General features: G+C 34.7%; 1 protein-coding gene across 2 annotated transcripts in view; it reads left to right on the forward strand.

Moving 5' to 3' along the window:
* Positions 1-24297, forward strand: part of LOC141398528 (uncharacterized) — a 73901-nt gene that overhangs the window by 26302 nt on the left and 23302 nt on the right. For both annotated transcript variants that reach the window (XM_073975858.1, XM_073975857.1), the window contains exon 2: positions 83-377. In XM_073975858.1, coding sequence (XP_073831959.1) covers positions 255-377 — 123 coding nt within the window. In that variant the 5' untranslated portion in view covers positions 83-254. The remainder of the gene's footprint in view (positions 1-82; positions 378-24297) is intronic.

Consider the following 24297-nt stretch of genomic DNA (forward strand, 5'->3'; position numbering starts at 1 on the left):
AATAAGATGCACGGACGAAAGAAAAACAATAAAACATATCACTAATTTGTCTATATCTTCATTTCAATTCTTTTCTTTGCAGTTTAGTTTAGTTTACGTACTCGGTGTGGCATTAAATCCCCTCATCAGTTGTTGGTTGATAAACGAAACGGTGAAATCGTTTAACGCTTTAAACAAAAAAAAAATAATTTACCAAAAATATTAAGACTTTTTTCCCCCCAAAAACCCCTTACTCACACACACACAAAGTCACAATGAGGCCACATCTGTTAACACTTGCCTGCGTGTGCTCTGTCTTCGCTTTTGTAAGCGCCGTACCATTACCTGCCTCAAATCAGGAACTTGATGTGTTACAGATTCCCCTGTCAAATGGAAAGGTAAGTACCAATCATATTTTTTTGTTTTTGTTTGTATGTATTTAATGACGGACGCCAGTGTAGTTTATTTGCCAAAAGTGTTTCTTGGTTGATTTGTTGTCAGGTAAATAAGAAAATATTTGCAGTTACTTTTAGGTGGAAGAAAAAATAATATTTGCAAAAGATAAAGATGGTCAAGCTGAGGAATTCATTTCATTAACATTAATGAATGGCATTTGGATTTGAATAGTTGTTGGCAAAACAAAAGACTTAGGACACAAACTTGCATGTGAGTTTGAATTTCATGGTCGGATGGAACATTTTTGCAGGAAACAACTGCTTTGCACCCTGAGGATTTTTCTTGTAGAGGAATAGTGAACCAAAAGAATACAAGCGTGGGTTTATTGTTTTGAAATAAATCTATTAATAAAGCCCAAATGTTAATGACTCTACAGAGAAGCTAGCTGTCTCCGTCACTATAACGGTTGTGCCCATTCCGACCAGTGAATATTATCTGACCGTCGCTAGAGTTAATTTCTGTAGCGTGATTACAAGGACTAAATGGACAGGTCGATGGACGGACATAACTACATCGACTGAGCTCGTCGAGGCATGCATTTCGGTATATATAAAGGTGGGTCTACGACAATTATTTCGGGCCTAATTGCCAAATCCGCTATCAGGATAAATGCGATCATACAACAACTTATAAAAACGTTAAAGTAGTACCCTCCTTTGACCGGAGACTGAGGGCTGTGTAGTTTGTTCGTTGTCCATATTGTATGATTTTCAGGGGAGAGTAACTTCAGTAGTTTCCCGAGGCCTTCTGAAAGGTTTATAGCTTCCCGTGTAGTTTCAGCCGCTCCTCCTGGAGTTCAGACGCTATTTACTGTTGCTTTACTTAAAGACTGGCGCAACTACTTGTTGGTCCGCAAGACATATTTGATTTCAGTCTTACCAGCCATATCTGGGAAGCGTTCCCCTATCCGCCACCTGGGGACGCATCCAATATGGGTTACAGGTTCGCCGAAGGTGCGTTTTAGACAATGCGATCGATTTAGCCCCGTCCGTCTGTCTGTGTGACTGGATGGCTGCTACGCCTGATAAATTTCGAACGGATCAACCGATTTGGTTCAAACTTTTGCATCGTATTTATATACTCTCAGCATATGGCCTAATGAGTGAATCATCGAAATAATGGTTTTAGAACCCAAGTATTCGTCCAAACATACTTGGGTTTCAGATAATTTTGAGTCGATTGGGTCGGTCGGTCTAGCTGGCTGTTTGGAGCGCACGATAATTGTCGAGCGAAATTGTACAGTTTTGGTATTTTTTCCAAATTTAGATCAGTACACTCCCTCGGGTACCTTCCCCACAAAATTTAACACCTCATCTCGAATCATTTTGATTTTTCTTGCAACAGGTTTTACTCGAGGGCCCTATAATTGCGGTAAAAGTTTCTTAAGGGGCAGGTACATACTTCCTGAAAAAAATGACTCGAAAGCTGTTAAAAGCCCCCACTACAACTCTCGAACCGCATACTGTTGGTCCAAACTTTCCATATTGTAATAAAGATCAGGTTCGAATGTGGACTATATCGGTCCTCCTTCGGGTACCTCCCATACAAAAATCGGAAAAGTGGAGTTAAAAACCTTTACAACATCACCAACTTCCTAAGAAAATGAACCGAAAGCTGTAAAACCTCCTACGGCCACCATGTGTAGTAGCTGGTGCGCACAACAACTCTCGAACCGGATACTGATTTGGTTCAAACTTTGCATATCGTAATATTTCTACCAGACATAGATCATGTTCGAATATGAACTATATCGCTCCACTCTTTTAGGTACCTCGCCCGTAAAATTTCGGAAAAGTGAAGTTAAATACCACCTTTCGAATCGATTTGATTTTTCGTGCAACAGGATGTACTCGAGGGCCCTATTGAAATGGTACAAGGTTTTTGAGGGGCAGATCAATACATGCTTAAAAAATCCCCTAAGGCCACCATGTGTATTAGCTGGTACGCCCGACAACTCTCCAACCGTATACTGCGTTGGTCCAAACTTTGCATGTCGTAATATTTCTTCCAATATTATATGAAATTCGAAGAAGGTCTACTTCTCGGTCCACTCCTTGCGATACTTCCACCACAAAAGTTCACAAAAATTTTCGCAAAAATGGTACTCGCGATATATCCTGAACGGAACTACCGATTTGGTCAAAACTTTGGATTTCGTAATCGTTGGCCCAAACTTATTTTAAGTTCGAATATGTGCCATATCAGTCCACACCTTAGCGTACCTCTCCTAAAAAAATATCAATTCAAGTTCTATTCGAGGATCTTTTGGAAGGTAATCCTTTATGGTCCTGGTTACAGCAATTTTCTGTTTTTCGTGAGCAAGTCCATTCTTTCTGATACAATGGTCTAAAAGCTTTACAGAATACGGTGACTAACTGTAATGACTGATGGGCACGATGTCTATCGAAAGAATGACTTCCAAAATAAGATCCACCTTCAATATGGACAATGTGGTCCATTCCCTCAGCTAACACTACCGCAACACTGTTGAGCTTTAATCCAAATCTAAGCTGTTCGGAGTGGTTATTTCCTATTTTAACTGAAGGCCAGGTATAACTTATTGTCATCTTATAAAGCGGAATGATCTTTGCGGGAATACCAAAGTCAGACATGGCTTGGAATGCCTTTGAATGTAAGGGGCTGTCGAAGTCTACACTGTAATCGACAACAAGATGGTAAGTGAATGCGCGGCACATGTCCACTTGAAATGAAAGATGGGCCAAGATAAATCCTGGGCTTTGCCATGTTAAAGCCGGTACCTTTCTATGGGGGCTATATCAAAAAATGGACCTGTACCGACAATTCTCTGTCGGAATATTTTATACCCCCAACGAAGACTAAATGCCAAATTTCAGCCATTTCAGTTGAATAATGCGGCTAAAATCTTCAAAATTACCAAAATCGGGCGCTATCTTCCTATGGGGGCTATATCAAAAAATGGACCTGTACCGACGATTCTCTGTCGGAATATTTTATACCCCCAACGAAGACTAAATGCCAAATTTCAGCCATTTCAGTTGGATAATGCGTCTTAAATCATCAAAATTACATAAATCGGGAGGTACCGCCCTATGGGGGCTATATCAAAAAGTGGACCCGTACCGACAATTCGCTGTCGGAATATTTTATACCACCAACGAAGACTAAATGCCAAATTTCAGCCATTTCAGTTGGATAATGCGGCTAAAATCTTCATAATTACCAAAATCGGCCGGTAACTTCCTATGGGGGCTATATCAAAAAGTGGACCTGTACCGACAATTCTCTGTCGGAATATTTTATACCACCAACGAACACTAAATGCCAATTTTCAGCCATTTCAGTTGAATAATGCGGCTAAAATCATCAAAATAATCAAAATCGGGCGGTAAATTCCTATGGGGGCTAGATCAAAAAGTGGACCTGTACCGACAATTCTCTGTCGGAATATTTTACACCATCAACGAAGACTAAATGCCAAATTTCAGCAATTTCAGTTGAATAATGTGGCTAAAATCATCAAAATTACAATAATCGGGCGGTACCTTCTTATGGGGGCTATATCAAAAAAGTGGACCTGTACCGACAATTCTCTGTCGGAATATTTTATACCACCAACGAAGACTAAGTGCCAAATTTCAGCTATTTCAGTTGAATAATGCGGCTAAAATCTTCAAAATTAACAAAATCGGGCGGTACCTTCCTATGGGGGCTATATCAAAAAAATGGACCTGTACCGAAAATTCTCTGTCGGAATATTTTATACCCCCAATGAAGACTAAATGCCAAATTTCAGCAATTTCAGTTGAATAATGCTGCTAAAATCATCAAAATTACATATATCGGGTGGTACCTTCCTATGGGGGCTATTCAAAAAGTGGACCTGTACCGCCAATTCTCTGTCGGAATATTTTATACCATCAACGAAGACTAAATGCCAAATTTCAACCATTTCAGTTGGATAATGCGGCTAAAATCTTCAAAATTCCAAAATCGGGCGGTACCTTCCTATAGGGGCTATATCAAAAAATGGACCTGTACCGGCAATTCTCTGTTGGAATATTTTGTACCCCCAACGAAGACTAAATGCCAAATTTCAGCCATTTCAGTTGAATAATGCGGCTAAAATCTTCAAAATTACCTAAATCGGGCGGCATCATCCTATGGGGGCTATATCAAAAAGTGGACCTGTACCGACAATTCGCTGTCGGAATATTTTATACCCCCAACGAAGACTAAATGCCAAATTACAGCCATTTCAGTTGGATAATGCGGCTAAAGTCATCAAAATTACATAAATCGAGAGGTACCACCCTGGGATTTATACCAAAAAATATATAAAAATACAAACTGACCAAATATATCAATAGAACAAAATTATGGATAAACATACTGTAAAACATTGACTTAGATCTGCATTTTTTCCCACTGTGCAACGCCCTGACGCAGGCCTTCAAATGTTTGTCCCATATTTGTCACATATTTTTTGTACCGCAATCATCTGATCAATCTGATATTCACTCATTCAAATGTGTGTAAACAGAAAATAACCAGGTTAAGCCATTAACCTAGTTTTAAAGATTCCGATTTTCAATTCCAAACAACTAAAAATATGTAGCAGGTTACTGGTACTACTTAAAAAGGCAAAGTGACAAATACCTATACATATATACCTATGCAGCATCTTCAATCAATGATGAAGCTATTTTTTCAACAAATATTTATTAAGTAAATAACAACAAAAGCAAAAACAACAGCAAATGATTCATACAAATTGTCAAGTATTACGTTGGCAAAAAAAAAAACAGAAACATTTTGTAAACTTTTGAAGAGAGGGGGAGAAAAAACGTTTTGCAAAAAAATAAAAGATAAAAATCTTGTTGACAAATTTTTTTGTCAAGACTTTCCTTGTGTAAACATAACTCACACATTCATACAAAAATAAATATACTTAACGTTTAAACAAAAATCTTCATGACCTCGAAAGGTTAGTATACTCTGCTGTAAAATAAGCAACAGTAAATTGTAAAGCTGTTGTTGTTGTTGTGTGCCGCTTACAAAAGTCCTTCAGTTTTACAATGCTATTGACCACTTTTCCTACTAAACATTCGAGGCTACTGGTTGCTTGCTTAGGCAAAGGTTGGCAAATCACACAGAAAAACAAAGACAAAAGCACAGCGAAAAATTTCCTTTTATTAACAAAAAAAGTTAAAAACCATACCGCTACAAATTCATGTCTCGAAGGGGGCCCAGTAAATAAATAATCGACTAAAACCAGTTCCTGACTAACATGTAAAGGAGATTGTTTTTGGTTTCTTGATTTTGTTTTAGTTTTTTTTTTTCTTTAATACATTTATGTACTTACAAAAATGTGTACAAAAATATATAGCGAAATTGAAAGTAAGTATCCATACTTTGCTTAAAAAAACGCTTATTTTCAAGAGTATTTTTCCATTAACTGCAATCAGTATTTTGGCCAGCCTGTGCAACACTACAACACAGTACAATAACATTCAACGTAAGCCGGCTTACATTTTTTACTGCGGCATACAAAATTTAACGCCTTACCTAGTTCGTGTTTTCCATTTGAAAACGAAACAAAAAACCTAAACAAAAATCAGCTGCGCTTTAAAGAAAATGTTAGAGACACCATTTGTAATAGTCATTTTAAATCGCTCAATCTATGTTAGTATCGTTAGCTACCCGGTTTTACTTTTGTTTTTTTAATTTTCTTGTAGGTGATTTTCTGCCCCAGTGCCAGCACGGTGGATACGTTCCGCCGTTGTCAATGTGATTATTTAATTACAACACACAAGTTACTGTTCGCCGCTACGGCGATATGACACCAAAATTAAACAATATTCTCTCTGTGTGTAACAATAATCACTCACTGCATGTAAAAAAGCAGTGGCAGGGAATGTTGTTCGAAATCACAAGTTATACATATGTATATTGGTATATAAATATCCTACCCAAACTACGTCCATGCACCAATATTATATCTTGTTCATGCATATGTCTCTTTTGGCCTATTACAACACGCCCAGCTATTGTTGTTTTTCTTTGTCTTTTAATTTCAAATAATTATTTCCATTGTTAGCTAAGAGGCAAAAAGTTCATCTTGGTCAATCAGTTAGCGATCGACACCGATTTAAATCGGAAACAGTAATTATCTCTTATTGGTAAACATTTTATGTGATAGTCGTATGGAAATTTTTATTGGCGCCATTATAGAATTTGTAACACAATTCAAAAGCTTTAATGGAAGTAACACAGTGAGAGAAGAAAAACAATGATTGTCAGTAAAACCGAAAATCCCATGTCATGTTTTTTCCTAACACCTCAAATCCCTTCCAAAGACTTCAGATATAGCTAGTTCAAAACGTGCTCACCGAAGTGTTCTTTCAATAAATCCATTGATTAATGCGATGTGTGGGAAGTGGCGCCGTTTTGTTGAAACCAAATGTCGCCGAGATTGATAGTAGAGTTGTATAGTTCATGAACGAACTAGTTCAGTTGAACGATTCATCGAAAAGAGCGTATGAACTAGGTCAGTCAATATAGTTCAATAGTTCACTGAGCGCCAACCGAAAGATCCACGAAGAACGATCAACGAACGAACGATTCACAATCTAGTTCAACATGTCGTTCACAAATACATAAAGTGACGCCGTCGTCTGTGTTATGTGATGCCCTCGTAATGTGATGTGTTTGTTTATGTTTTGGATCAAGGTAGTTGATCCGAATGATTGAACTGGATATTGAACTATGAACTAGATTACTGAACTAGTTCAGTTAAAAGAGCTGAACTATTGAACTAGATCTTTTAAATGATCTGGATTGTACAACTCTAATGGATAGTAGGGATACGTAAAATCGATTTCGGTTAATCAATTAATCGATTATTTGGCGCAAAACTTCTAAAAGTCGTAGTCGACTATTCACTGTGCGAAAACCGGATAATCGATTATTCTTATTCGACTTTGGAAAGAAGGAGTCAAACTATCATTCGTAGTCGACCATTAGTCATAGTCTATTATTATTCGTAGTCGACTATTAATCGTGGACGACTATTACTCGTAGTAGACTATTGGGTATGCTAAAACCGCATAATGGACGGTACTTTTTATACCCTACACCACTATGTGGGGAGGGTATTATAAGTTGGTTTTGGCCAAAAAGTTTGTAACGCATCGAAATAATGGTCGTAGACCCATACTTATATATATCAAAATGAATGTCTCAACGAGCTGAGTCGATCTGGCTATGTGTGTCCGTCCGTCCGTCAGTCCGTCCGTCCGTCCGTCTGTCCATCTAAACCTTGTAATCACGCTACAGGCCGCAATTTTGATCGGATCGTCACGAAATTTTGGACGTTGATGAGGGTCCCGGAGGGGAAGAAGCCTATTGATTTTGGTGATGGTCGGATAATTTTTAGGGGTCGGAATGGGCAAAAAACTTAGGTGGATAAAATGACAACGTTTTTTTCCAAAGCCAATATCTCAGCTTCTATATGGGGTATACCAAAAGCAAAACCTGACAATGAAAGCAGAAAATATCACCTTTCTAATGATGTAAAGTAGGTGCTCGTAGGTGATCAAACAACGAAGATATCGCAATAGTAGCAATTAAAACCCCAATTTTCATTTTTGCGATTTTAATTATATTGACAAATATCACAGCTTTGGTTGAAAATTTTCCAAAAGCAAAGCCTGACTATGAAAGTAGAAGATCCCGTCTTTACAATGATGCAAACTAGGTCGGCGTAGGTAACCAAATAACGGAGATATCGCAATAGTCGGTAATACATCCCATTTTTCTATTTTTTTAGAAATCACGCTACAGGTCACAATATTGATCGAATCGTCACGAAAATTTCAGGGTTAATGGGGGTCTCACAGATGAAGAAGCATATTGATTTTGGTGATGGTCGGATAATATTCAGGGGTCGGAATCGGCAAACACTTATTTGGAGAAAAGTCAACATTTTATTTCAAAGCCAATATCTCTGTTTCTTTAAGAGGCATATCAAAAGCAAAACCTGATAAGGAAAGTAGAAAATATCACTTTTACAACGGTGTAAAGCAGGTTGTCGTAGGTGGTCAAATAGCAAAGATATGGCAATAGCCGATAATGCATCCCATTTTCCGATTTTTTTGTAATCACGCTACAGGTCGCAATTTTGATCGGATGGTCACGAAATTTTGGGGGTTAATGGGGGTCCCACAGAGGAAGAAGCCTACTGATTTTAATGATGGTCGGATAATATTCAAGGGTCGGAATGGGCAAAAATGTATTTGGAGAAAAGGTCTACGTTTTATTTCAAAGCCAAAATCTCTGTTTCTTTAAGAGGTATATCAAAAGCAAAACCTGGCAAGGAAAGTAGAAAATATCACCTTTACAACGATGTAAATTAGGTTGTCGTAGCTGCTCAAACAACAGAGATATCGCAATAGTCGGTAATTCATCCCATTTTCCGATTTGTTTGTAATCACGCTACGGGTCGCAAATTTAATCGGATCGTCACGAATTTTTTGGGAGTTGATGCGGGTCCCACATAGGAAGAAGCCTATTGATTTTGGTGATAGCCGGATAATATTTAGGGGTCGGAATGGGGAAAAACTCATTTGGAGACAAATTCAAAGTTTTATTCTTTGTGAATATATTGGCTTCTAGTAGGGGTATTCCAACGACAAAGCCTGTCAATGGAAGAAGAAAATATTACCTTTACATTGGTGTAAAGCAGTTGGCGATGGTGGTCAAACAAGGGAGATACCACAATAGTCGGTAATGCATCCAATTCTTCCATTTTTTTGCAATCAAGCTACAGGTCGTAATTTTGATCGGATGGTCACGAAATTTTGGTTGCTTTTGGGGGTCCCAGAGACAAAGAGGCATATTATTTTTGGTGGTAGTCGGTTTATATTTCATAAAAGAAATGTTTACCAGTGAAAAGCTTATGCACAGGGGTAGTGGTGTAGGGTATCACATGGTCGGCCCCGTCCCGACTATAGCCTTTGCTCACTTGTTTATACATATATTCATCTCGGATCGCAGCATGGAAAATGTTCGATTATAATCGGGTTTCAGCGGTTAACGAATAAGCGAAAGTCGACTTTTAGTAAACTCTCAAAAAATCGACTAACAGAAAATCGAGTTTTAAGTTTTCCACGAAATCCGTATAATTGAAAAGCCGATTATTGCATTCCACTGCGTATCCCTAATTGATAGCTTCAATTTCAGACATCAAATAGTCGGTTATCACGGCCCACTACCCACATAACGCAAATTTTCGTAATAAATTTGAACAATTTGTAAACGTTGTAGCGGCGTAAGCTTTTCCATGATAAAATCACAGCAAAATTTGAAGGAAGGGGAAAAAACTCTCATTTTATACCTCCTATAAGAAAAATCAAGTAATCGAAATCAGCATGTTCGCTACGTGAACAGCTATGCTGTGAGCTGTGAGATACAATTTGATGTTCTGAGTGCAGGGCGGACGTTGTTGCCACTGCACCACGGTAGTTCCCTGTGTCATATACTTTATGTTTATTCCCAAAAACATCGCGAAAGGGAAAAGGCAGACTTCTCCCATATCAATAACTGCACCACGATTCATAGTAGCTCAATGACATGGGGCCTACTTCTTATACATGAGTCCGACCCGCGTGTCTTAAGACGCCACTTGTAGGGAAATTTTACATAACTGAAATAAATAATAAACGTCGACAACATTATGCTTTATCGCCGTTGAAACTTTGATATTTCCTGGCCGGGGAACCGAACTCAGGCATTCAGTGTGATTATCATTGCATCATGATGGCAACCATTGTGACATCAGAAATTTTGTCTGAAATTAGTCAGATCGAATTCTTAATAGTTATAAGAGACCTTCTGCAGGACTTCTATACATGGAAAACCTTATGCAGATTTTCTATAGATAGAAGAGGTATTCTATAAATAGAAGACCTTCCACAGACCTTCTACAGGTCCTCTTTATAGAAGACAGAAGCATTTTTATAGGTCTTCTACAGAGAAAAGTCCTTTCACAGGGGTTCTGAAGTTAAAGGTCTTCTATATGCCTTAAAAAGACAAAATATATTCAACAGGTCTTCCGTTGACAGAAGGCCATTTACAGGACATCTTCCACAGTTATTCTATAAATAGAAGACCTTCTACAGGTCCTCTATATAGAAGACAGAAGGCCATTTACGGGACTTCTGTAGACAGAAGATCCTCTACTGGCCTTCTGCAGACAGAAGACCTTATACAGGTCTTGTGTAAACATAGATGGAAGACCTTCTACGGGTCTCTTACAATGGAAGACCTTCTATAGACAAAAGACCTTTTACAAATTCTCTATGGGTAGAAGATCTTCTGCAGGTCTTCTGTAGGCAGAAAAACTTGTACATGTCTTAATAGACTGAAGATCCTTGCCAGGCCTCTTGTAGACAGAAGACCTTCCTTAAGTCTTATATTAAAAAACCTTTTAGAGGTCTGCTGTAGGTAGAGAAACTTGTACAGGTTTTTATAGAATAAAGACCTTCCGCAGGCCTTTTACAAATAGAACACGTTTTACAGCTTTTACTAAACGAAGACCTTCTACAGGTCTTCAATATATAAGACAGAAGACCTTTTACAGCTCTTCTATGGGCAAAATACCTTCTACAGTTCTTTTATAGACAAGAGTCTCTTCACAGGTGTTCTAAAGGCAAAGATCTTCTATATGCCTTAAATAGACAGAAGATCTTCAACAGGGCTTTTGTAGGCAGAAGACCGTATACAGGTCTTGCGTAGACAGGAATCTTTATGCAGGTCTTCTATAAACAGAAGACTATATAAGCTGTAGACCATCTATAGGCCTTAAATAGACAGAAGATCTTCAACAGAACTTTCGCTTACAGAAGACATTCAACAGGTATTCTGTATTCAGAAGAAGGTCTTCTGGCATTTTGTAGGCAGGAGACCGTATACTGGTCTTGTGTAGACAGAAATCTTTATGCAGGTCTTCTATAAACAGAAGACTATATAAGCTGTAGGCCATCTGTATGTCTCTAATAGAGAGAAGACCTTCTCCAAGTCTTCTATAGGCAGAAAAAACTTTGTACAGGTCTTTATAGACTGAAGACTTTATGCAGGTCTTCCATAGACAGTAGACCTCCTGTAGGCCCACTTAAGATATAACACCCTCTACAGGTCTTCTGTAGACAGAGGATCGTCTACAGGTCCTCTGAAGACAGAAGAACTTCTACGAATCTTCTATTGACAGAAGACCTTCTATAGATGATCTACAAATCTTCTGTAGACGGAAGACCGTATGTGGGACTTTGTAAACAGGAAACCTTATACAGGTCTTCTTCGGATCTTCTATTGACAGGAAACTCTATGGGTATTCTACATGCAGAAGACCTTCCATAGGTCTATGGCCAGATACATTCTTCTAAAAAGAAAACTTTGTACAGGTCTTCTACAAATAGAACACCTTCTACAGATCTTTTGTACATTTGTAAATCTACGACCTTATGCAGATCGTCTATATATACAGAGGTTCTTGTACAGGTATTCTAGAGGAACAATGCATGGATCTATTATATAAAACGAAGGCTTCATTCAGGACAGTGCAGGCCTTCTATAAACCGTATACCTTATACAGTTCTTATCCATTGTCAGAAAACGTTCCGCAGGTCTTCCAAAGATCCCCAAGTATACTCTTTAGTTTGTTAATATCACTAAATAGATCTTGAAGTCGATATAGTAGTTGATCGTGTCTTCCATATTTGTTCAAGTAGACCAATCTCTCATCCCAATAATGTAGCTGTGCACACGCAGAGAAAAAAATATGATTGATGCAACAATATTCGAAGAGCAAAATATGTATTTGTTAAGATATTGTTAGATTCCGCATGTAGTATTGTGAGTCCAACAATCGTTTTTGTTAATTACAACAATTATTTTTGTCATATCCAACAATAGTTGTTGTCATATCCAACAATAGTTTTTGTTTGCTGGAGAATTTTGCTTCGAATTGCTTCGACAATTTTATTCTCTTTTCTCGGTATTCGATGGTGTGGTGAAAAAAAAATTGGTGAGTTTTGTTTGTATGAAGTTCCTCTTATCTTTGTTCTTTTTTTGTGTATGTAAACCATGAGATTCTTGTTTTTACTTCTTTCTCATTCTTCTTTGTGTTTTTATAGTTGAGTTACTCCACAATCTGAGAATTATTTTTATTCGTAATTCTTTTCATATTTTTTGTAGTTTTATGGTATTTCCTTATGTTGGGGTAGATGATTGGGGGATGAGCGCAATGGAGTCGTAGTAGTTATGTTTCTTCAATCAAACCTTGCCATGTGTTATGTTTGTCAAGGTTCATAATATTATACGTGACATTTATACCAAAGTTGTGTGGAAAGTGTATATGACAATTATATACGATCAAATCAAAAATTTCAGTAACAGGTTTTCTGGGGTGATAATAACTTTTGTAAAAATTCTAGATTATGATAGTTCCTACCATAAGTATTGTCAATGAATTTTACAATATTGAGGAATTTCGTTTAGTATGTTTGTTTTTTGTTTAGTATGTTTGTTTTTTGTTTAGTATGTTTGGATCAAACGATGGTATTTTTGGATTTGCAATTGCAATGCTTGAACAAAACAAATGAATTGTTGGAACAAAAATAGATATTGTTGTTTCAACAAAAGCGAAAAATATTTTTTCTCTGCGTGCACAGAAAATTTTTATAATTTATGGCTACATAATTTCTCATTTAATTATTTCTTAATATTTTTATGGTAATTATATAATGATACAAAGTATTTTTTTAGACCATAAATAAATAAATCACACTGGAGCAATGGCTACACTCACACTTTTTCGCACGAAGGAAAAACAAAACGACACCGTTGATATGTATGTTTTTCGGCTGCAGTGGCAGCAAAAATATGAAGCGAGTGTGTCTAGCCATGTATGTAATGTACAGTTAGGCAAGAAATGTATTGCAAAAACCAAAATTGTAGAAAATTTCATATTAATTGTTCGTTTATGGCAATAAATTATGTAAAAACTATACGGTTTTTTGTGCAAATCTCTTGCTATAGGTCCTTACAACAATATTCCATCAAAATATATGAAGGTTATTTGCGATTTATAACAAAAACGGTCAAAAATAAGAATTAACTACTACTTGGGGGTGACAATAAAAGTATTGCAACGGGAAAATCAGTACTATAAAACTATAAAATTTTTGCAAATTTTTGCGGTCATTATGCATTTTTAGGATTTTTGCGGCTAATAATAGACTAACAGTATTGAATGTAATAAAGTTCAGTGATAAAAAATGCGGTCATGGAGGGTCTTCACACAGGTAAAAAACGCATGGGACCATATTAACAATAAACAATGACGAATCGGCCACAGGCAAGTATGCCAAGAATGAATATATGACTCAATATGTATTGTAGGATAATGGAACAATGCAAAACAGTCCGATTTTGGCTTTGAGAACATCGAAATACCTCTGGAAAGTATATGGAAAAAATTGACACCAGTGTAGTATTTTGAAACGACCTACGACAGAGCACTATTTCGTCTCTTAATGGTATTGATATGATTTAATTTTTACTAATTGGATAGATATTATCCTCTGCTATCATAATAAATCCAAAAAATTGCGCCAAATCCAATAAAACCCATCAAATGTGGAAATTAAACCGCTACTGGAGAAGCTGGAATACCGAATATTTGGGTACTATATTCTTTACCATGGAAAATAGTATGCGAAATTGGGTTCACGGATATAATAATGATTAGGAAGACATCCCCACTGACATCATTAAGAAATATTTAATAGTCATTAGTCTGAAAGTCAGAAAAATCGATCCGAAAGCTCCAGCAAAGTCAACTACCACCATTCCAAAGACCAGATAATGACATGTTAATCTTATTTGTGTAAATTGCCGATGTAATATAACAACACAAAACTCTTAAATACATCGGGCTAACATCCTGATATCAAACCTCATATAATGTTTGGGTCCAATTTAAGAAAAATACTCCAAAAACATCATCCAACGAAGGATCAAGATTTACTAAAAATTGGGGAACCAGTATCCCTAGAGTGAAACATACAGAGCCTTAATTTTTGGTTTAACTGAGCTCATTAATGCTCCAATGAATGTCCAAAGTGGATAGACAGCTCATTAAGGGACACACCTTTGGTAATTCTCGAAGAAACCATCGATTTGGTAATTTTTGCAATACTTTTATTGTCACCCCCAAATAGTAGTTACTTCTTATTTTTGATCGTATTTGTCATAAATCGCAAATACCCTTTGCATATTTTGACGCAATATTGTTGAAAGGACCTATAGCAAGAGATTTGCACAAAAAACCGTATAGTTTTTACATAATTTGTTGCCATAAACGAACAATTAATATGAAATTTTCTTCAATTTTGGTTTTTGCAATACTTTTCTTGCCTAACTGTATGTATTACGCAGGCAACAACACACAAAAATCATAAAATTAAATTCAAGTATTGCTGATGAAAAAATTAAAAAAAATACATTTGCAAAGCTAATGTTGACTAAATGTGAACATTTTATGTCTTTTCTTAAAATTCTCAATGAATGAATGAAGATTTGTTAGTCTTGGCTTCTATTTGGCTAAGATACATGCATTTAATTGTTTTGTATTATTTTGGCCAAGCTCCCATAGAAGAAAAAATAATTCAGTGGAGATGTAGATTTAGGCGATCGTTAGCATTGTAATTATGTATAATTGTTTATAATTACATTTAATTATAGGTAAATTTGTTAATTTTCTACTATTATCAAATCAAAGCATACATAGGTGATATCTATGAAAAATCAAATTCTATGAATTTTTCGTTAAATAATTGCTGTATTTTAATTGCGCTCATTTAGATGAACTTTGATCGTTCTTAATCCCAAAACTTGATGCATTAAAATTTCCATATCGAAAAGTATAATTATAATTGATTTTGCGTGATCTATTTGATCTTTGAGAAACTTTGTATTCAGACAAGAGTTAGCAGTCATCAAACTATTAGTTTTACATTGACCTCTTGGTCTTTATGGAGATTGTAATACAAGTAAAACACGAAATGAAGCATTTAAAAATTTTCCATAAAATGTATTTGGAATTAATTTTTCTATATTTTATTTAAAAAAAAAAATACAATTAACTGGGAAGTCCCAGCAATACCTGTCTACCATAACTCTCAACTATGACTCAATAGGATATTTTGAGTTGGTTTTTTGTCTTTCTTCATTTACTTCGTGAAAAACTAGCCACCCAACCCGTTTATGATTGTAAATTTTGACACACATTTACTCAATGACATAAAGACCCATATCCCCCGAACAACCAACCATTGCAGGTTTTCCTTGCACTCTCAGAGGCTGGTTAAATGAAAATCACTTTGAAAACAGAAAACTGGTTGTACTCAATTCCATGAATGTTAAATTTCAAAGAAATAACATAATGTGAGTTGATTATTTAATAAAGTAAAACAAAAAAACAAAATATTGAAAAAAATGTGAATAAAATTAAAACATTGTAATTGTCCGAGTTACCCGTATAATAGAGAAAAAAGAATTATTTATTAAGTTAAAAAATTAATGTCGGGGATTTTCAGAGATTTTTGCTCATTTGTCAAATATAATTAAAAAACAAACAAGATTTTCAATTAACATTGTAATTGTCCGAGTTACCCGTATAATAGAGAAAAAAGAATTATTTATTAAGTTAAAAAATTAATGTCGGGGATTTTCAGAGATTTTTGCTCATTTGTCAAATATAATTAAAAAACAAACAAGATTTTCAATTAACAATTAAACTCAGTTGAGTGTGTGAAATTTTAGCACATGGGAATTTTCTTTTCATTGTTTTGTTTTTCGATATTTTACACTCAGGCGGCTATTTTTTTATACCCTCCACCATAGGATGGGGGTATATTAAGTTTATCACTACGTTTGTAACTACTCGAAATAATCATTGTAGACCCCACAAAGTATATATATTCTTGATCAGCGTGCAATTCTACATCGATATAGCCATGTCCGTCCGTCTGTCCGTCTGTCCGTCTGTGGAAATCACTCTAGCGTCCGAACGGATTGACGTAGATTGATGAAATTTTGGGAAAATATGTTATTTTTACGTAGGACTTTTGGTATTGAAAGCGGGCTATGTAGGTCCACGCTTTCGTATAGCCCCCATACAAAATGACGCGTGACGCGTCGTCGTTTTAAGGAATTTTTAAGATATTTGGCCCATTTTACCACCGAATTGGTTGTAATTTGGTACTTTGTGTCTCCAGAGGCCAAAAAATATTCCTACCAAAGTTGGGTTATGTAGGTCCACGTTTTGGTATAGTCCCCATATAAGGCCCCATATAAAGTACGCGTCATTTTAATATATTTTGAATGTATTAGACCCATTTGACCACAGAATTGGTTGTAATTTGGTATTTTGTGTCTTCAGAGTCCAGAAAATATTCCTACCAAAGTTGGGTTATATAGGTCCACGTTTTGGTATAGCCCCCACATAAGGCCCCTTATAAAGTACGCGTCATTTGAATATATCTTGAATGTATTAGACCCATTTGACCGAAGAATCGGTTGTAACTTTGTATTTTGTGTTTCCAGAGGCTAAGAAACATTTCTACCATAAAATGTTTATATAGGTCCACGTGTTGATATAGCCCCCCATAATACAATATCTCCCGATTTTCGATATTTTGAACGTTTAAGCCTCATTATCACACCGAGATGGCTGAAATTTGATATTTAGTCTTCTTTAGGCGTATAAAACTTTCCCCCAGAAATTTTTAGGTATAGGTCCACGTCATCATATAGCCCCCATAGAACGGTACCTTCCGCATTTCGGTATTTTGAAGGTTGTGGCAACATTAATCCACCGAAATGGCTGAAATTTGTGGTGGAGGGTATAAAAAGTTCGGCACGACCGAACTTAACACTTTTCTTACTTGTTTATATATCAAATTGAAATTCTATAACCATTTTGAGGAAATAAAAAAATGTTAACTTAAAAGCCTGAGATGTTTAATAATTTCTCAAGATATTTCTATTGTTATGCAAAATTGTATTAATTGATAAACAATTCAAGTTATTTGTTTCCCTCCAAACTAGCCCAAGAGAAATAAAGGAGACTCAGTTGAATGAATACGCTGCACCCTATTGTTGTTATTTTTAGAATCAATGAATGAAACAACCAGACGCTCTAAAATAAATCAGGAAAACTATAAATTTAATGACTTGCATGTGTAATTTAAGTTATAAACAATTAACAAGTAAAACCATTATTTCGATGTGGCACATTTTTGGTCGTATCAAAGTGTATATACTAGGGCGGGACGATTTAAACGCTTCATTGGGCCCTTAGCGTTTTTGATTCCACTAGACCATATGAAATCTAGCCTCCCGATTTTGATGCTTTTTAGATATTTTGGCATATAACAGCCAAACCATTGAGATTTTCGGTTCAGCACTAAGGCAAAAATTTTAGCCAAGACAATAATTAAGAATTCTCTTGCACATCGCAAAAATATTGTAACGCTCTTTCAGGCAGTTTTGGCCTTGTGGATAAAAAGAACTTCAAGTCAAAATCGGGAGGCTTAATTTTTACCGTAGACATAGGGTATAGTGGACTTTTTTGCTCAATCCCAGGAATCAGAAACGCGAAGGGCCCAATAAGGTGTTTTTCCTTCCATACAAATCGCCCCAGCCTAATATACCATCATTAGCTCAAAAGCTGAGAATATAAAAATTTAAATGAGTAATGGAGCATCAATAAATATTAAATATTAATTCTCCCTTAACTACTCTCTTCTGTTGTTTTGCTCAACAAGTCCTGCTCACAGAGAGCAAGATATTTAAATAACATCTGATCATCTTTAGTGTCGTTTTGTGTCAATGATTCGCATATACTTTTTCAAAATTACTTCGACATACCCAAATTCAACATATAATAATGCAAGCGAGTGCTGATAGATTCAATATGCAGGTACATACAATGCATTACATTTTTCTGCTAATAACAACAAAACGACAACACGAACAACAAATAAATAAATGTATAAATAAATAAGTAAATAAAGAAACACATAAGTAAATAAATAATTAAATAAACAAATGAATAAATATGTACACAAATAAATAAATACATAAATAGAAAAGTACATAAATAAAAAATAAAGAAATACATACATTAATAAATAAATAAGTAAATAAATAAGTACATAAATAATTAATTAAATAAACAAATAAAGATATTAAACAAACAAATAAATAAATAAATAAATAAATAAATAAATAAATAAATAAATAAATAAATAAATAAATAAATAAATAATAAAAAAGAACAAAACAACGAAATTAATTTAAAATTGTACTTGACTCTCCATTTAGCTATTATTTCCAGCAAAACATCTAGGTCCATCAACTTGGGCAAGCGTGGTATTGATGTTAAGCCTTCAACTCTAGCTAAAGAATGAGAGCGATTTTATTGAAATTTCGATTTACTTAAGTGCTTAGGATGAGACGCGAATAGTATTAGTTGCACAAAATGGTACTAAGATCAAAGATGTAATTAGTAGTACTATTTACAAAATATGTACATGGTTGCATTTTTAGCTGTTAAATTCAAATATTTAAGCATATGTTTCGTAATATTAATTGAATTAGTGAAAACGTATACGTAAAGTAGTAAAATAAAATATGTACATAAGATAAATTTTAATAATAAAAGTTGATCCGCTTCAGTCTCCCCCTTCTGATGCTCCAATCGTCCCGATTAAGCATCAGAAACAATGAGTTGTTGAATCTGCTGCGGTAAACTGCATGATTTTTATGGGTTGTTGAATCGGGTATGTCCTCAATAGCACTGCAATAATGGTGTGTAGAGGAAGTCGTTGTTGCATTTCCAAACTATGTAACGGGCTGTCATCGAAATCTCCCCCTGGAGTAAAGCTGCGCAAGTCTTGTTGGTTCTCCAAACAAGCTGGTAAAACTCCTCATAATCTCCTTCTAGAGTTATTTTGCTCCACGAATTGTTGGTTCTCCAAACAAGCTGGTAAAACTCGTTGGAAAAAGCTATGATATGTTAAGGTCATCGGTTGGCAGTCAACAGAATCTTGAATAACTGCGAATCTTCTGGCTGCTAAGGTTGTCCAAATACAGCGATAATCTCTTCAACAGTAAGTACACAGTTACAATTGTCACAAATTGCCTGGATAAACATCTTTCTGCTGGGATTTTCTAATATTCGCGTTATTGATGTTCTGCTTGTAAACACAATATGCACGACAAACACAGCAAGCGTTGATTTTCTCGGCTGAACGTTACGCACATTTTGAGCTGATGTGTGCGGACGTTGTTGTTCTTGCTTGATGTGCGTCGGTTCACCATTGTGCGTTTTCTTCTTGATGTTTTGTGTGTGGTTGTTGTAGTACATCATCACAATGTTGTTTTTCAACCCTCATTTTCATACAGATGAATGTGCCTGCGTCGTCTTTGCTGCTTGCATTCATACTTGTACGTAAATGTGTTTTTGATCAATGCCTTTGCTTGATCGAAGGAGTTGACGTTCTTGTTTACGCCAATCCACAAATTTGCTGCGTAATCCGGATGATTGTCGATGGATGTTGTTCAAAACTGATACACAACAGAGACATCTCTATGTTTCTGGGATCGCCTAGTACAAAACGCATGGGATTACCATCATAACGCTTGCCTAGATAAGTTTTGTAAACTGTGCCAACTGATCTTCACCAGATAAGTACGCTTCGCATTCAATGTTGTTGTTGTCCTCGGCTGTTTACGATAGAGTGGTCGTGTTACATGGCCACGAGTTGGGCGTCAATAAAAAAGAACAAAACAACGAAATTAATTTAAAATTGTACTTGACTCTCCATTTAGCTATTATTTCCAGCAAAACATCTAGGTCCATCAACTTGGGCAAGCGTGGTATTGATGTTAAGCCTTCAACTCTAGCTAAAGAATGAGAGCGATTTTATTGAAATTTCGATTTACTTAAGTGCTTAGGATGAGACGCGAATAGTATTAGTTGCACAAAATGGTACTAAGATCAAAGATGTAATTAGTAGTACTATTTACAAAATATGTACATGGTTGCATTTTTAGCTGTTAAATTCAAATATTTAAGCATATGTTTCGTAATATTAATTGAATTAGTGAAAACGTATACGTAAAGTAGTAAAATAAAATATGTACATAAGATAAATTTTAATAATAAAAGTTGATCCGCTTCAATAAATAAATAAATAAATAAATAAATAAATAAATAAATAAATAAATAAATAAATAAATAAATAAATAAATAAATAAATAAATAAATAAATAAATAAATAAATAAATAAATAAATAAATAAATAAATAAATAAATAAATAAATAAATAAATAAATAAATAAATAAATAAATAAATAAATAAATAAATAAATAAATAAATAAATAAATAAATAAATAAATAAATAAATAAATAAATAAATAAATAAATAAATAAATAAATAAATAAATAAATAAATAAATAAATAAATAAATAAATAAATAAATAAATAAATAAAATAAATAAAATAAATAAAATAAATAAATAAATAAGCAACTAAATAAATAAATAGTAAATAAGTAAATAAATAAATAAATAAATAAAACAAAATAAATATTTAATAAATAAAATTGCTTTTTCAGCTGATCTCAGAAAAAAAAACAGTATTTTTTCGCTTTGAAAACAGCGTTAATAATATGTGTAAATAAATTTTACAACATTGTTCGTAATATGTATGAAATATTTTTTTTCCGTTTGCATTGAAAATATCGTTTCGGCCTCGGCTTGCCCCTCGGCTGTTATCAAGAAAAATTAACGAAGATCATACTCATTAAAAATGAAAATTAAACATAATTGTTCTTCCAGTTCATCTCAGAAGAAACTAGAATATTTCGTATTAGGAACAGAGTTCATAACATATATGAATCTGAATGTGCAGCGTTGAAATGAATAATTTTCAAGACCTTAATTACTTGTCTATCGGTTGGTCTCAATCGATTATCCAAAGTTAAAATCCATGCTGTCATAAAAAATAATACTCACCAAAATTACTTTTTCATTATAGGATCAACGTTCATAACATTCATGAATCTAAACATTCACAACATATTTTTGAACACCTTATATGTAATTATTACTTTCTGTATACCTTTAGTACTATCTACATAGGGAACTAGAAAAGTTTTTTGCCTAGGCATTACGTTTTGCCAGAAGCCATTTGAAATATTTTTTGGAAACTTTGAAAGCCCTTCGAAGCAAATGATCGCCTGTTTCTTCGGCTAAATTGACCATGTGGCTACTTTACGGCCTGAGGAACATAGAACGCTTAATTATGAGTGGTACACTACAATTTGTTAGCCTGAAGTCTCCTGAGAAATTCGAAGAAACAAACAAGAGAAGACGAATCATTGTGCACCATGACAATGCGAGCTCTCACACATCTGCTCAAACCAGCGTCTTTTGACCGGACAAAACGTGGAATTTATGGGTCATCCGCCGTACAGCCCTGGCATGGAAACCAATGATTTCATTTGATTCCCGCACATCAAGAAAAAATGCGTGGTTGACCACGTTGAAGCGTTCAAAAATGTTTCATTTGAGCGCATGAAAAAGTGCACAAATCATGCTGAAGACTACTTAGGAAAACCATGAAACTACTTTTGACGGTAATTATTCGCGTATTCATTGTTAGGCCAGGAACTTTTCTAATTCTGATTGTTTATGTGCAGCGTTGAAAAGTTTGCCTTGCCTAATTGGTACTTTGGTGGTTGTTACCTTCGCTGGGAAGTTGAGTAATATTTAATTTTGGTCTGAAAATATATTTTTATCGGATTCTTTTTGAAACCTTTTTATGCAAAATCTGCTAATTACTGAAGAAGATAATATCTTCTCAACGAAGACCAGAAGGCTCCCTCAAAAAGACCGAAACGTATTCTCATAAAAGGCCTGAATGTCTTGTCATGGAAGGTCCTATGGCTTCCTTTAGAAAAACAGATAGCGCCGAGATTTTTTTTTGTGAGAAAACATAAAATTTTATATGAAAATGATATTTCTGAGACTTTTAGAGCATTGTTTATTAAGAAAAAATGTTTCCTCTAAAACGTATAGTTTTTCTGCAATCGGGCCTTCTTTTTAAGGTCCCAAAAACTTGAAAGGGTAATACAGATGTATTCTTCCATGCCAATCCCTAGGTTTTTGATTGAGTAAATACTCTTGATACATTCCTAACAAATCCCTGACTTTATAGCTGTGTTCCTTTACTTACCTGAGGTTACCATTTTTACCATTTGTTACCATTTTTAACCTGCAAAGCGTTCCTTAACTCCGAAAAGTGTCAAAACTGGTAGCAATTTTTAAGAGAGTGAGAGAGGAGAGAGAGCGAAAATGGCTTTCTCTTCTACCACAGGCTACCAGACAAATTTCTACAGGTAAAAATGATAGAACTGATTTTTCGACCTTTGTTTGACGATTATTTCAAAATTAAGAAGAAAATGGACGAAAAACAGAAGAAAAAATCGAACGCTGACAAAACTAAATTAAAAACTGTGAAATAAAAGACGAAAATTGATTTTTTTATGTTTCTTTTTGACATTGCTGCCAGATCTACAATTTTTCCGTTCCTTTACTTTTCTGGAAAAAAATGTTCATGAGAGAGCAATTTTGAGCAATTTTGACACTTTTCTCTTTTACCACTCTTACCATTAAAAAAGTAAAGGAACAAAGCTTATATGAATGTAATATTAATGCTTACATTTTTATCGCTATTTAAATTTTTCATCAAAAGTCGAAAATTACAAAAAAGTCGATTTTTTTGAATTGCTTGCGTTTTAGGCCAATTGCGTGGAGATGCATAGGCCAAATAAAGCTTTATGAGCATGAAATGACAGATAACAGACAATACTATAACAAAATGCAAAACCCCACAAAAGGAAATCTCTGCCAAAACCTTTACTGAATTTCTCAGCTTCTAATATTTAGAGAAAAATCTGTATTTCCATATGGTTGTTAACTGTTCAATACATTTTCTTTTCATTTTCTAAAAAAAAAAATATTTTGACAAACAACTTTATACAGTCCTATAATTATCTCCGTACAACATCTGCTCTCTGATGTCAAGCATTCATTTTTCAATTTTCAAGTCTTTCCAATAGCCCACACTATACACAACAAACATCTTCACTTTCAAAATATATTTGAGGCAATAAATATGCCAGCATAATAGCAACTATCAGGCGCTAACAATTTTACTGGGTGACATACAGAAAATAATGCAATCCCCACAAAAAGTAATTGTTTAAGAAACTGGCCACTAAAAATCTTAGAAAAAACAAACATTTTGCCATAAAATATAAAAATATAAACCGATCATAAATCATTAAAGACGATAATCGTACGACGAACAACATGGATGGAATGACAGCAGTAGTAACAAATGTTTTTATTGCAATTTACAAGCATTACAAAGTACGAATTTATTAGGTCTGTTCTATAACCCAAAAGTTTGTACAAATTTGTACAAACTTTTACAAAATGTTTTTCGATAATAAACTTGTTCAATAAAAGAGAAATGATAAATATTAGCAATAACTTCCAAATACTTTTAACTTGCGAAATTATCGTACAGACCTATTATTTACCATTATTGTTTTTGTTGCTTCTGATGAAAAGTCATTTTCAAATAGATACACGTAGCCAGACTCTAACATGGTTGTATCGAACAATTTAATGAATTTATGTTAATAACAAAATTTATTAGACATGTTTTTTGCTCATAAAA

The sequence above is a fragment of the Musca autumnalis genome, unplaced genomic scaffold (genome assembly GCF_047663935.1).
Source record: "Musca autumnalis isolate F117 unplaced genomic scaffold, ASM4766393v1 scaffold_3, whole genome shotgun sequence".
Classification (NCBI taxonomy): Eukaryota; Metazoa; Arthropoda; class Insecta; order Diptera; family Muscidae; genus Musca; species Musca autumnalis.